Here is a 12,092-nt window from a genome sequence, read left to right as displayed (position 1 = left end):
ATAATTTTTATAAAACATATAAACTTTATAAAATATAAATGGGGCAAGTGAAAGAGAATTGTACTTGCCCGAATGCTAGGCCAGACAAATAGCTTAAAAATATCCAGGGAACCATCGTAACGAGAGAATGATTCCGGTATTAGCTAGTCTAAATTCAGTGTAAGGCTTATTTCTGGTAACAACTCACGCTGCCTCATGCTGATTTCAGGAGGCAAATTTTCTAATCTCGCGAGATCTCATGCCACGAGATTTCCCCTCTTTAATACTGTCATAATTTAAACTCTAATATCATAATCTGCTATCTGCAGCTTTGTGACAAATAATTGGAATGGCACATGCTTATTTAGCCATTAACCACACAGATCCATCTAATCAAATATGGAAAATATTAATAACTAGGCCTACCACTAATAATTTTTATAGTTCATTTAGGCTATGTGGCCCGTACATTTAGGCCCGTAACTAAAGAATGTAGGGTTTATTTCTGGTGGGACACTTATTAGTGGAGCAGCTCGATTATGTGTTCCTACGCTACATTATGTGTTCCTACGCTAATGCTGGGATTTTAATCTAATGCTAATCTAAAAATCGAATTAATAATTAAATATGTTTGCATGTATGTTGTATTGGGATTTTTCAGGAGGTTATGTACAGTATTTAACTGTATTTTTTGTTGTTTTTAAGTGCTTATTAGCATTAGCTTATGGACACGCCCTATTCTACATGCATGTTAAACGTGCCTTATGTTTGGGCTTTCTTTTAAGTCCATAAATGTTTAATTGAAGCAAGGTCCAACCACCACAGTTTCACAAAATCCTGTGGGAAACACATGATAGTGTCCTCAAAATAACAATCTCATTACCTTATTGTTAAAATACCTCAAATGTGTGCTTGGAAAAAGTGTTTTCTTCAGCCATGATCAGGTTTTTCATACCTCTGCCTCATTTTGAGCCAGGAAAAACCCTGGTTTACTACTTCCCAAATTCAGTTAATGATTTATCATAAACTTACTATCAAATACACGTGTACTAGTAGTATTAAAGGGGTGGTTGAGTGTGATTTCACTTTTCTAACTTTAGTTAGTGTGTAATGTTGCTGTTTGAGCATAAACAACATCTGCAAAGTTACAACGCTCAAAGTTCAAAGCAAAGGAAGATATTTGCTTTTAAAGAAAAGGACTACAACAAACGGCTGGTAGAGACTACACGACATTCCTCTCGGGTTAGTGACATCACTAACCCTAGAATTTACATAAACCCCACCCCCGGGAACACTCAGTCCATGTTGAGAAGAGGAAAAGTTGTTGTATAAGAGTACATTTGTGAGTCAGCTCAAACTTTAGCAACCATCTTTTCACATGCAATAGAAAGTCACTCTGTGCATCTCACAACAGTTCATATATGAGCAATTTATAGATTTATCATGACAGAATATCCTGATTGAAGATAGTTAACTCCACATCAGCAACATAAATTCATCAACTAACCATTCAGAGACGTCCTGTTGTATTCTACATGTTGTCACTTCTTCTTGAGTCTCTCCATCCTTATCTGACTCCATTTAACATTAAAGGCAGAACAGTTCCTGTCGTTTTAGTGTGTCTGCGTGAGGTAATAGCAGCTGCTAACAGACACGAGCTCTTGAAACCCCGCCCTCTGCAGCAGCTCATTTGCATTTAAAGGGCCAGGCACAAAACGGTGCGTTTTTGCAAACCCTCAAAAAGTGACAACTTTAACTTGCTATATAAAAATATCTGTGGGGTATTTTGCGCTACAACTTCACACACACACTCTGGGGACATAATAGATATATTTTACATCTTGTGAAAAGGGCATTATACCACCCCTTTAAGTCCAGTTAAGTGATGTCGAATGGCTTTTCAAAAAAGTACAGAGAACGGAGGAACAGTATCATCACAACATGTCTGGATGGAGAGTGAACTACTGATGTTTCCTGTTTGGCTATTTTTTGGGGAACCGATTCATTTTGGAACTTTTTAAAGTCTCAGTAGGTTGAGTTTGATGGGAAAGATAATATCACAAAACAGATTAAGACCTTTTAAGATAAATTATTTTCTGTTTGATGGGGATCAGTTAAAATAATGACAAACTAATCCAGTGCCTTTCAGTAATGTTTATGACAAAGCTGCAGATGTCAATATTGTTTAGATTATGTGTAATGCAGTAACTATCAAACATGTTAGGCTATAACATGTAGTTAAGGCTGCCGTTATTCATGCATGAATTAAAGGATCGCTCTTCATTGGTTCATGATTAGTTCATGTTTTCACTAATCATGAGTTCATGCTGAAGTAACTATTAATTCAGGTATTAGTACATGATTATTCATGTACTGTTTTTGTAAAGCATTACCAATTAATTAATTAATCAAGAGTGTTTGCTGGACGAACTGATTAATTGATTGAAATATTAATTTAGCTTCATCAAGTTAATCAGATGAACTGATACAAATATTAATCATTATTCACAACAAGTTATGATTAATTTTTCATATTTCCTCTTTGAGCTAATTTGCTACACATCTTTCAGTCCATCCATCCATCCAGAGGGTGCAGACAAATGTTTTTTTTTTTTTCCTATATTGGTTATACTGATGTATCTTAGAACTTTGCCTGACTATAATTATGAAACATACTCATATAATTTTTTTTTATTTTTTTTTTATTTCAACCCCTGTTGTAATAAAACAGAAACCCAATCACATCAATCTCTGTTCTTGAGTGTGAGATTTACCAGCAATGCTACCCTTTTGTTGTTTGATCATTTATAATGACACTACTGCAACATATGAACATCATGTTTCTCTCATACTGGTAACTTATAAGGAGAAATAGAGTGATTCAGAGATGTAGATTCTTAGTTGGGGAAACATGTCAGACAAAGCTCATATGGCCTGAAGTTGATGTGTATTTCTTTAAGGAACTCAACTATCCAAAGTGCATACCTTCACCAGATCTGTGAAGAAAAACATTAGAATAAATAACTAAGTGGGCATCATTTCATAAGTCAAAAGCAACAAGACACAGCTTTAAAATCTTCACATTTTTAACAAAACCATTGTAGGAAATCATAGACACATTCTATACCTGGTGCACCCTGGCCAGTCTCGTAGGTCTTTTCAATCATGTCCATGTACGGTTTAGTCAGGAATTCCTCCAGAGTTTTAGTAGATTTTTGAAGGCATTTAGTGGAATCAGAGAAAAGGAGGTTTCTTTCACCTTCTGATTTGAACAGGCTGTTTGAAGATGTCTAAAACATGGGGGAGAGTATTTAATGATAAGACAACATTTCAAAACAGGTCTAGTAACACAAAAGATGCTGCTTTAAATACAAGTAGATTAAATGTGAACAGGACCGGAGATTTACATGACATCTCCTACCTGTGCTAGTTTCAACATCACAAAAGATAAAATGCAGAATCTGTGAAAGAGGAAAAATGAGATCCACAGGAAAATCTACACAGAACTGCAATGAACTCACTTGAGCCTCCTCCAGAATGGACACCACATCTTTGCGTACATCTTCCCTAGTGACCACAGCATGAGCCGGCACACTGGCAAGTTTACATTTATCAAATTCAGATGATTTAAATGTTTCGTCATTTGTTCCAGGGCAGATCAGTTCAAATTCTTCTGACTTCAGATGCTTAGCCCATTCTGGCCCTTTACCTAAAAAGATATAGAGAAGGAACCAGACCGGAAAAATCCATATTTAAAAATGTGACACTATGAAAAGTGTGAAGCTTTATTAATCGACGTAAACCACACTGACCATCTGTGTAATCCCCAACAATAGTGTGCTTGATAAAAGCAACATCACCAGCTTTTTCTGCAAGACACCTACAAGAGGAGTGAGATTATGGTGTGTTTAGATTATGGATTGGAGTCAGCATACAGATCTAAAAAACATGTTTCCCTTTCCATTCTAGTCTACGGTCCATTACCTGAAAGCCCCATCATAGCCATAATAGATCTCTGCAGAAGAGGCTTTGCACTTGCCCTCATCTCCAACTTTATCCACAACTCCACTTCCTTTACACAGTTCACACATGTTTGATGCAGGATCAGCACCAGGAGCGCAGCCTTTACTGAAGAAGTTGTCTGAGAAATGAAGACAAAATATGTCTTTTTATGCAATTACATGAACTAAATCTGAAAGAATCAATAGAAAACATGAAGTAACCAGCTGAGAATACACACTCAGAGATACTCACATAGGGTACAGCCAGGTGTTCTGCCACATATGACTGAATCTGGGACTTTCCAACCAGCATTGCGGTTCAGGCCAGTGTGGCAGGACTTTCTCCCTTTCAGGTTACTCCACGTTACACCCGAGCCCTTACGCACAACCGCCACAACATGGTAACTTGAGGCCTCTGTGCACATCACAGAAACGTTCATTGCAGGATTATCGGATCAAGTATAGAAAACTGTTGTCAGACAACTGATGAGAAAATACAGACTAGAGCTTCACAAAAGTGGAAGTATGTAATACTTGCCTCCTTTATCGGGACAGTTTTCTGCAAGGAAGGAGAGAATAACATTTTAGATTTCATCAAACATGTAAATTCTGACTAATAGGTTTCTTATGAATTGATTCGTGAAATATAAGGTAGTGTTCATTCTTACCTTGAATATACTGCTCAACCATGACTGGAACTAAACCGCACTTTCCAGCAATATATACCTGGCCACCATCAACTGCAAAGGCATCTGCCTCTCTGCGCTTTAGTGAAAATAAAACTGAATATTAACCTACAGGTGGACAGCAAGTAAAGATGATTGACATCAACCTCAGCACTCATCCATGTGACCCAACAATACCATGACTTTCTGGATGCACTCTTCCACAGATGATGCCCTTCTGCACTCCAAACGAGGAATCTGTAAACCGTCACACTTCACTTGCTCTGCGTGGCTAATAACACACCATTGAATTTTGCGGTCCGGGGCCGGTGCTGGCGGGCTCCCAGCTGATGAGAAATTATACATATATACAATATACAATCATGCTTTTCAAGTAAATGTCAAGAACTACAAACTCAAGGCCCCAAAAGTGCTTGACACTTAAGTCAGCCTTAAAATGGGGTATCTGCAAACACATGATGCTAGAGCATTTCAGAACTCACTTTTTAGTGTGTGTGAAGATAGTACACAAAGTTCACACAAAAAATGTCATTGTCATTGTTATATAATTACATATAGTTACTATAGTAATAATTATGCATAATTACATGCAACTAACCCTAAACCAAAGCAAACCATAATCCTAACCTTATAATAAGTACTTAAATGTTTAATTACAGTGTAACAAAGACACTTTAAAATAAGTGTAACCAAAAATCCTAAATAAAATAGATTTTTAGCATTTAAAGGGTTAGTTCACCCCAAAATGAACATTTTGTCATCATTTACTCACTTTTTATGTCATTCGAAATCCGTAAGACTTTAGTTCTTCTTTGAAACATAAATGAAGATATTTTAATGAAATATGAGAGATTTATGTCCCTCCATTGACAGCATACGCAACTACCACTTTGACGATTCAAATAGTTCATAAAGAGATCGTGAAACTAGTCAATATGAATCGAGCTGTTTGGTCCAAATTTTCTGAAGGGACACGATCACTTAATATGATGAACAGAGTTAATTTAGGCTTTTAACCCACACATCATCTATGGTAAACAGAAGCTTAAAGGAGAACTCCGGTCAATTTTAACATTGAGCTCATTTTTTTGTAAATTTGGAGTGCTGTCAATACAGAGAACAACGACAAAAATCGGTGTTGCCTACACCGAGTTATTCTATTTTTAAAATTTGCACCCTGTTGACTTCAATGGGGCAAGTTTTAAACCTGCTTTTAGCCTCTTAACATCCTTGATGTGTCATTACAAGTGCACAGGTCATGTGAGTGATTCCTTCAGAGTGATCACGGGTGAATCTGACTGCAGTAGATGTGAAAGATATTAATAAAAATGATGTTATTTCAGCCAGCGCACATACCTGTATTTTCTTTCTGTTTTCGGTCGAAGTCCATAGTAATCGATTGTCGAGTTCACGCGCGTGATCATAGGTAACTAAACCTATGCGTGTGAACTCGAAATCACTCACATTGGCTGTGCACTTGTAATGACACATCAAGGATGTTAAGACCCTAAAAGCAGGTTTAGTACTTGCCCCATTGAAGTCAACAGGGTGCAAATTTTAAAAATAGAATAACTCGGTGTAGGCAACACCGATTTTTGTCGTTGTTCTCTGTATTGACAGCACTCCAAATGTACAAAAAAATGAGCTCAATGTTAAAATTGACCGGAGTTCTCCTTTAAGCATGTTCGCTTGACGTGTGAGAACCAATGAGGTTCATTCTCATGTGTTACGCAGCACGTTTGAGCTTCAGCAAGAAACAATGGGGTTCATTCTCACGTGTCAAACAAGTACATTTGAGCTTGTTTATGTTCGCTGATCAGTGTCTATATGTGAATAAAAGCCTAAATTCAATCTGTTCGTCATATAAAGCCATTGTGTCTTTTCAGAAAAAAAATCATATGGATTAGTTATTCGATCTTTGTATGAAGTTTTTGAAGTGTCAAAGTGTTCATTAAAAACACCTTCATTTGTGTTCTGAAGATGAACGAAAGGTTTAAAATGACATGAGAGTGAGTAATCCCTTTAATGAATGCTAAATAATTAATATAAATGTTGTTTAATGCATGTTTATGTGTGGCTTCATTGTCCCAATACTTTTTTCAGGGACTTTTTGGTATAATTGTGTCACCTCTAAGGGCACGCAAGGCCTCATAATAATCTTGTTTCAGGTAGAGGAAGGAGTCTGTGATCTTTGGGAGCTCCACCAGGCCAGATGCAGAGTCTGAGAATATCAGGTCTTTACCCCCAAAAGCATCAGAAGAGAAAAGATCTGAATCCTGTTGAACACAAGAGGCTTTCATTGTCTCCTGAATTACAGGGTAAAATATCTAGATTTAGATCAATATTTCTCACTTTCTTAAAACAATGACAGAGTCTTTTTTTAGTAATAATGTATATGGTGAAATTAAAAGCTACTGATGCAGCATCTGTTGCAATGACATACCGGAACCTGTGTAAGGGCTTTATAAATGCGCTGTGAATCAGCATCCTTGTGGGCGATGACAGCACGGGCAGGCTCTTTGCCGAAGTTACAGTCCTTGTACTGCTCAACATCTTTCCTAGTGCTGTCTATGCACAACAGATGGTAGTCCTGTCTCCGATTTTCTGAATAATTCAGATTAGACAGATTATCTCTAATGGTTTGGTGACATTGGATAATATTTTATATATCACTCAAAATATTAAGATATCACTCACCTGGGATTCCACCATGGCAAATAAAGGCAACATCCCCTTTACCCTCTGTCATACACCTGGAAAGAATGCATGAGTTATATTGTTGTTTATACAGAGAGAAGACAATGGAAATATGAGTGTATTAGTGTGGAAGGCTCATACTGAAGGGCTCCTGAATCTCCATAGAAAGGTTCACTCGATAAGCATACGCAGTCACCCTTGCAAGATGTGCACAGGTTTGGGTATGTGGTTTTTGCTATTCCAGGAACACAACTGCGCAAGAAGAACTCTGACACAGCTGGAGAACACAAAAAAGTGCCCATTATTCAGTTATACATCAATTACAAAACAATTCACATAACCAAAAATCACATTTACAGTTTTTCTGAATTGCTAAAACACTAAACCCCATTCTCTGAATCAAATTTGTCGAATAAATCACTCTTTCTGTAAAACATTAAACAAGTTCAGGAAGTTAAAACACTGTTTGCAAATCTCATGCCCTCTTTTTTCAAAACTCTAAACTCATTCTCACTCACTAAAACACATTTTGCACTGTGATGCACTTTGTTTCAAAATGCTAAACACAAGGCAGGCAAAAGTTAAACACAACTACAACACAGTTGTCATCGTTTACACACAACGACTCGTTCATACAACTGTGAATTGTTCACACTTATTTCTAATGATGTGACCAAACCAACTGTACATAATACAAGTCAGTTCAGAGCGCCGAAATTGACAATGTTGCACTGAAGTTTGCAGCCGCAACCAATGTTGATACCAACAATGGACGGAAACAATATAAGAGGGAGAGGAGGAAGAGGATGAGTAAGAGGAGGTGAACAAGGAGGAAGAAGATGAGGACGAGGAAGAGCAAGGTGCGGACAGTGTTGTCATGGCTGGATCTGGCTTTAGGGTTTTTTCCTTTGCCTGAGATGTGGAGAAACATTCAATCCTATTCAATATTCAGTACAATACTATGCTTGTAGTGCATACAGTATACAATTTACTCACCTTACTACTGTAAGTTGTCATTACTAAACATTTTTATGTAATTGTAAAATTTCTTTACTAAGCTACAATATACTTTTTTTCTGTAACTGCATGTTTTGAATTCTGTGTTCTCCATTTTTTGATGTAGTGTCTAATGAATGATCTGTAGTGTTTATAATATTGACTCGCTGTGTGTATGATCTGAAAGCACTGTTTGATTTTGAGCACAGGTAAAATGGTTTTGATTTTGCCAGAAAAGTCAGATGTTCCTTGAATGTGGTGTGAAAATTTGGTTTTGTGTTTAAGGTTTTGAGAAAGTGAGTGATGGTTTCAAGAAATGTGTTTTAGCAATTCAGAAAAACTGTAATTAAATTTTATTTCACTTTTCGTTAGTACTTTAGTACTTTTTATTTCAGTTTGTTGCCAAGGCAACATTTCCAATTTTTGTTTAAGCTTTTTCAACTAATGTTTATATTTTATTTTTAGCGTTATTATCCCAGCTTGTCATACGACTACTCGCCAAATAAATAAATACATAAAATAAATCATAAAATATTGATCTGAGTTTTTAATTATTTTATATGTGTTTATGAACACTATATAGTTTTTATGAACACTGCACCAATATTACAGCATAATGAAGTCCTCTATTGCTAGAACAATAGATACATGAGACTCAAGATGGTGGCAGTTTTGTGAAACGAGAGTCTGTGGTGTTATATGAGAGTCACATACAGTAAGTGCTGCTGGTTTCAGTTGCATGGATGAGTGGACTGATATACAGCGTTGCCATGGACAACTGTCAATATCAGGAAATACCAGGCCACTAAATGCCAGTATTTCAGAGAGCCTTATAATAATAATCCACATATGATCTCCAAATAGAGCCAAACTTACCCTTCTCAATAGGCATCTCTTCAGGATCCCAGTCAATTATCTTTTCTTGAACCATACGTCCAATAGGTAAATCCCAGCCTCCAGGCTGTTGATAACAGCTGTGGCAGGAAGTCTTTCCCTTGAGATCTTTGATTCTGAAGTCAGTGCCACGCTTTACCACAGCTACAGCATAACAGGGCTCTAGAGAAGAAGTGAAGCAGAGAGGAGGGGAACAGACTCAAAAACACATCTGACAGAAACCACTCACTGATAAATTGAAACATATTTAGAAAGGATTTCAGCATGTTCAGGAAGATGGCGCATTATACAATATATTATTAAAGGAAACAATGGAAACATTTGCTAACATAGTTGTTATAGCACAAATGAAAACCATGAACATCATTGTGTCATTATTATTTATTTGAAGAAGTGTCATTAATGTGAAATACTAAATCAAATATTGGTAACACTTTACAATAAGAATCCATTTGTTAACATTAACTATATTAGTTAACATGAATTAACAATTAAAAATATGTCTTAAGCATTTATTAATCTTAGTTAATATTTGTTTCCACATTTACTAATGCGTGTCTGTTCATATTATTTAGTGGACCTGAGCAAACATGAACTAACAATGGACTGTATTTTATTACCTCTATAAAGCCAACTGAATCATATTTGATACGCAAATTTCTAAGGTATTTAAATAATCAACATGCTCAAAACTTGTCTGATTGATTGTTTTGTGTGTGTGTGTGTGTGTGTGTGTGTGTGTGTGTGTGTGTGTGTGTGTGTGTGTGTGTGTGTGTGTGTGTGTGTGTGTGTGTGTGTGTCTGTGTGCATTTTAAGCTATACTGTTATAAAGATCTCACTGACTTTAAAAGCTATCGGAATTTCTTCTTTCCTATTAATATCAGCTACTGCACTTTTTTCCTCCTCAAGTATGAGCTCCATATTCTTCTTATGTATCAAATATTATGCTCAACAAAAAACTAGATTTTTAAAATATTTTGTCTATAATTCTATAAACTCTTGCATTTAAAAAAAAACATTTTTTTCCTGACTATTGTTACATATGTCAGGCTTTACAGTGTAAAGTAACGTTAACAAAAATGAATAAATACTGTAACAAATGCATTGCTCATTGCTAAATTACACAATAGGCACAACTTTTTTTTTACTTACATTTTTAATTCAATTGATTGTCAATTAGCAATAAACCTTGTATTTAGATTGAAATATAATACTCAATTGGTCTATAGGTAACGATGATAAATGAAGATGTTCGAAATCTAATTTATTTAACTCCATGAATTATGAATTATAATCATTATTTCATGAAAAATAAAAATAAACATTTGTGTGTGTGTGTGTATATATATATTCTCTTCATCAACACCACAATAAAATATTTACCTGTTTTAGATTTCTCTTTAATGATAGGACGGAGTTCATAAGGTTTGAGTCCAGCAAAGTAAACATGTTCTCCATCAGCAGTTACAGCATCTGCTTCACCTTTCTGTGAATTATATATTCAGTTTAAGGAAAATGCTATAGTTTAGACTGAACAAAACCCCCAAAGTAAAATAATACACGTTTTATTACCTCGATGCTCTTTATGCAGTCAGTTATAGTAGGCTGGAGAACACATTCAAGATCTGCTGATTTGCTTGCAAGGTGTTTGCATTTATCCAGCTCTTTCTGTGTTTTCACACACCATTTGACTTTCTGAGCACTGGCTGAGGGCAGTGCCACAACTGCAAAGAAAACAATCAGTGATAAACACAATGATTAAATAAGAACTGAAGATGAAAATAACAACAATATCAAAGATGAGAATTACCAAGGCAGCCCAGCAATGAGATGAGCAAGATGTTCATATTAGGCCGTCACCAGGGATTTCTGGTAGGAAGAGACAGGAGAGAACATGCTTTTTATAGGAGGTCTGGAAGCACTAGTGGGTTGGGTCAGGCAAACACAAGACACCATCATCATCATCATCATCATCATCGTTTGCTCATTTCTCAATATCTGCTTGTGCAGGCAGTGAGCCAGTACACATTTGCAAAGTGGCCATTTTCTTTTTCTTTTTTCATGGAAATTCCCTGGTGCAGCTAATGTTAATGTTGAACATTTATTAACAATTTAAAACAAATTAACATTAGCTTTCTCTTTTATATAAATAAATGAATAGTAGAACGGTACAATTATACTGTACATTCACTTATCCAAACACAGTCTAGATTCACATTCCTTACATGCTCCTTGACATGATTAACTCATCTTATGGTGGATATCACCATTTGTAAAGACATTTGCCCAGAGTAAACATTGTCTCTGTTCAGAGATCGTTGCATGTGTGTGCTTAGAAATCAGTTGATTGGTTTGTATTTGACTTTTGTACATTGTAAATATTACTCAATGCAAAAGTGTAAAGTACAAACTGATAGAAGTTCAGCAAATAAACCAAAAAGCCTTTTTTGGGGGTATGTCTGAAGAGTGATGGTGTCCAGATTAAACATTGCTACTAAATCACAGAAATCACACCAGTGTGTCACTGGCATTGCACAACGCTGGGCTTTCCAGAGAGAGAATGGGACTGAAAAAAACAAACTGTGCCAGTTATAGTTATTGCGAAATACAATAAAAGCATTTTGACTACAATTTGACATACAACAATGACTAAAATTAAATGCATCATTTGGCATGCCGTTTGCACTATCAACATTGACTCTTTTTAGTGTCAGTCTTCTGTCCCAAAGAAAAAGAAAACATTTGTTTATAAAAGGCATTATTATGAATTTAGAGCAGTGGTTTTCAATCTTGGTAATGCAATGACTTGGATTCACTACCCTACAGAATATAATCCCAC

At 36.0% G+C, this 12,092-nt stretch overlaps 1 protein-coding gene across 1 annotated transcript; it reads right to left on the bottom strand.

Moving 5' to 3' along the window:
* Positions 1 to 1,395: 1,395 nt before the first annotated feature.
* Positions 1,396 to 11,193, bottom strand: LOC308696301 (serotransferrin-1-like). The gene is made up of 17 exons (XM_081374844.1): positions 11,064 to 11,193; positions 10,826 to 10,977; positions 10,637 to 10,739; positions 9,236 to 9,415; positions 7,505 to 7,640; positions 7,364 to 7,419; positions 7,110 to 7,270; positions 6,795 to 6,942; positions 4,844 to 4,992; positions 4,649 to 4,745; positions 4,519 to 4,539; positions 4,234 to 4,395; positions 3,964 to 4,120; positions 3,792 to 3,859; positions 3,501 to 3,688; positions 3,107 to 3,269; positions 1,396 to 2,975 (listed from the first exon to the last, which is right to left on the bottom strand). Exons 1-17 carry the CDS (start codon positions 11,098 to 11,100, stop codon positions 2,944 to 2,946), a joined length of 2,010 nt encoding a protein of 669 aa, XP_081230970.1. The 5' UTR covers positions 11,101 to 11,193; the 3' UTR covers positions 1,396 to 2,943.
* Positions 11,194 to 12,092: the final 899 nt, after the last annotated feature.

This window comes from Scardinius erythrophthalmus (assembly GCF_964197995.2).
Source record: "Scardinius erythrophthalmus genome assembly, chromosome: 9".
Lineage (NCBI taxonomy): Eukaryota > Metazoa > Chordata > Actinopteri > Cypriniformes > Leuciscidae > Scardinius > Scardinius erythrophthalmus.
The sequence above is the reverse complement of the archived record's forward strand: the minus strand, read 5'-3'. Positions and strand labels throughout refer to the sequence as shown.

Excerpts from the sequence above, each read along its gene's own strand:
- LOC308696301 (XM_081374844.1), bottom strand. The coding sequence starts at position 11,100 with ATGAACATCTTGCTCATCTCATTGCTGGGCTGCCTTG. Across the intron at positions 9,416-10,636 it reads TAAAGAGAAATCTAAAACAG|AGCCCTGTTATGCTGTAGCT; the intron begins GTAAATATTTTA and ends CTTCTTCTCTAG. Across the intron at positions 7,271-7,363 it reads TTGCCATGGTGGAATCCCAG|AAAATCGGAGACAGGACTAC; the intron begins GTGAGTGATATC and ends TGAATTATTCAG.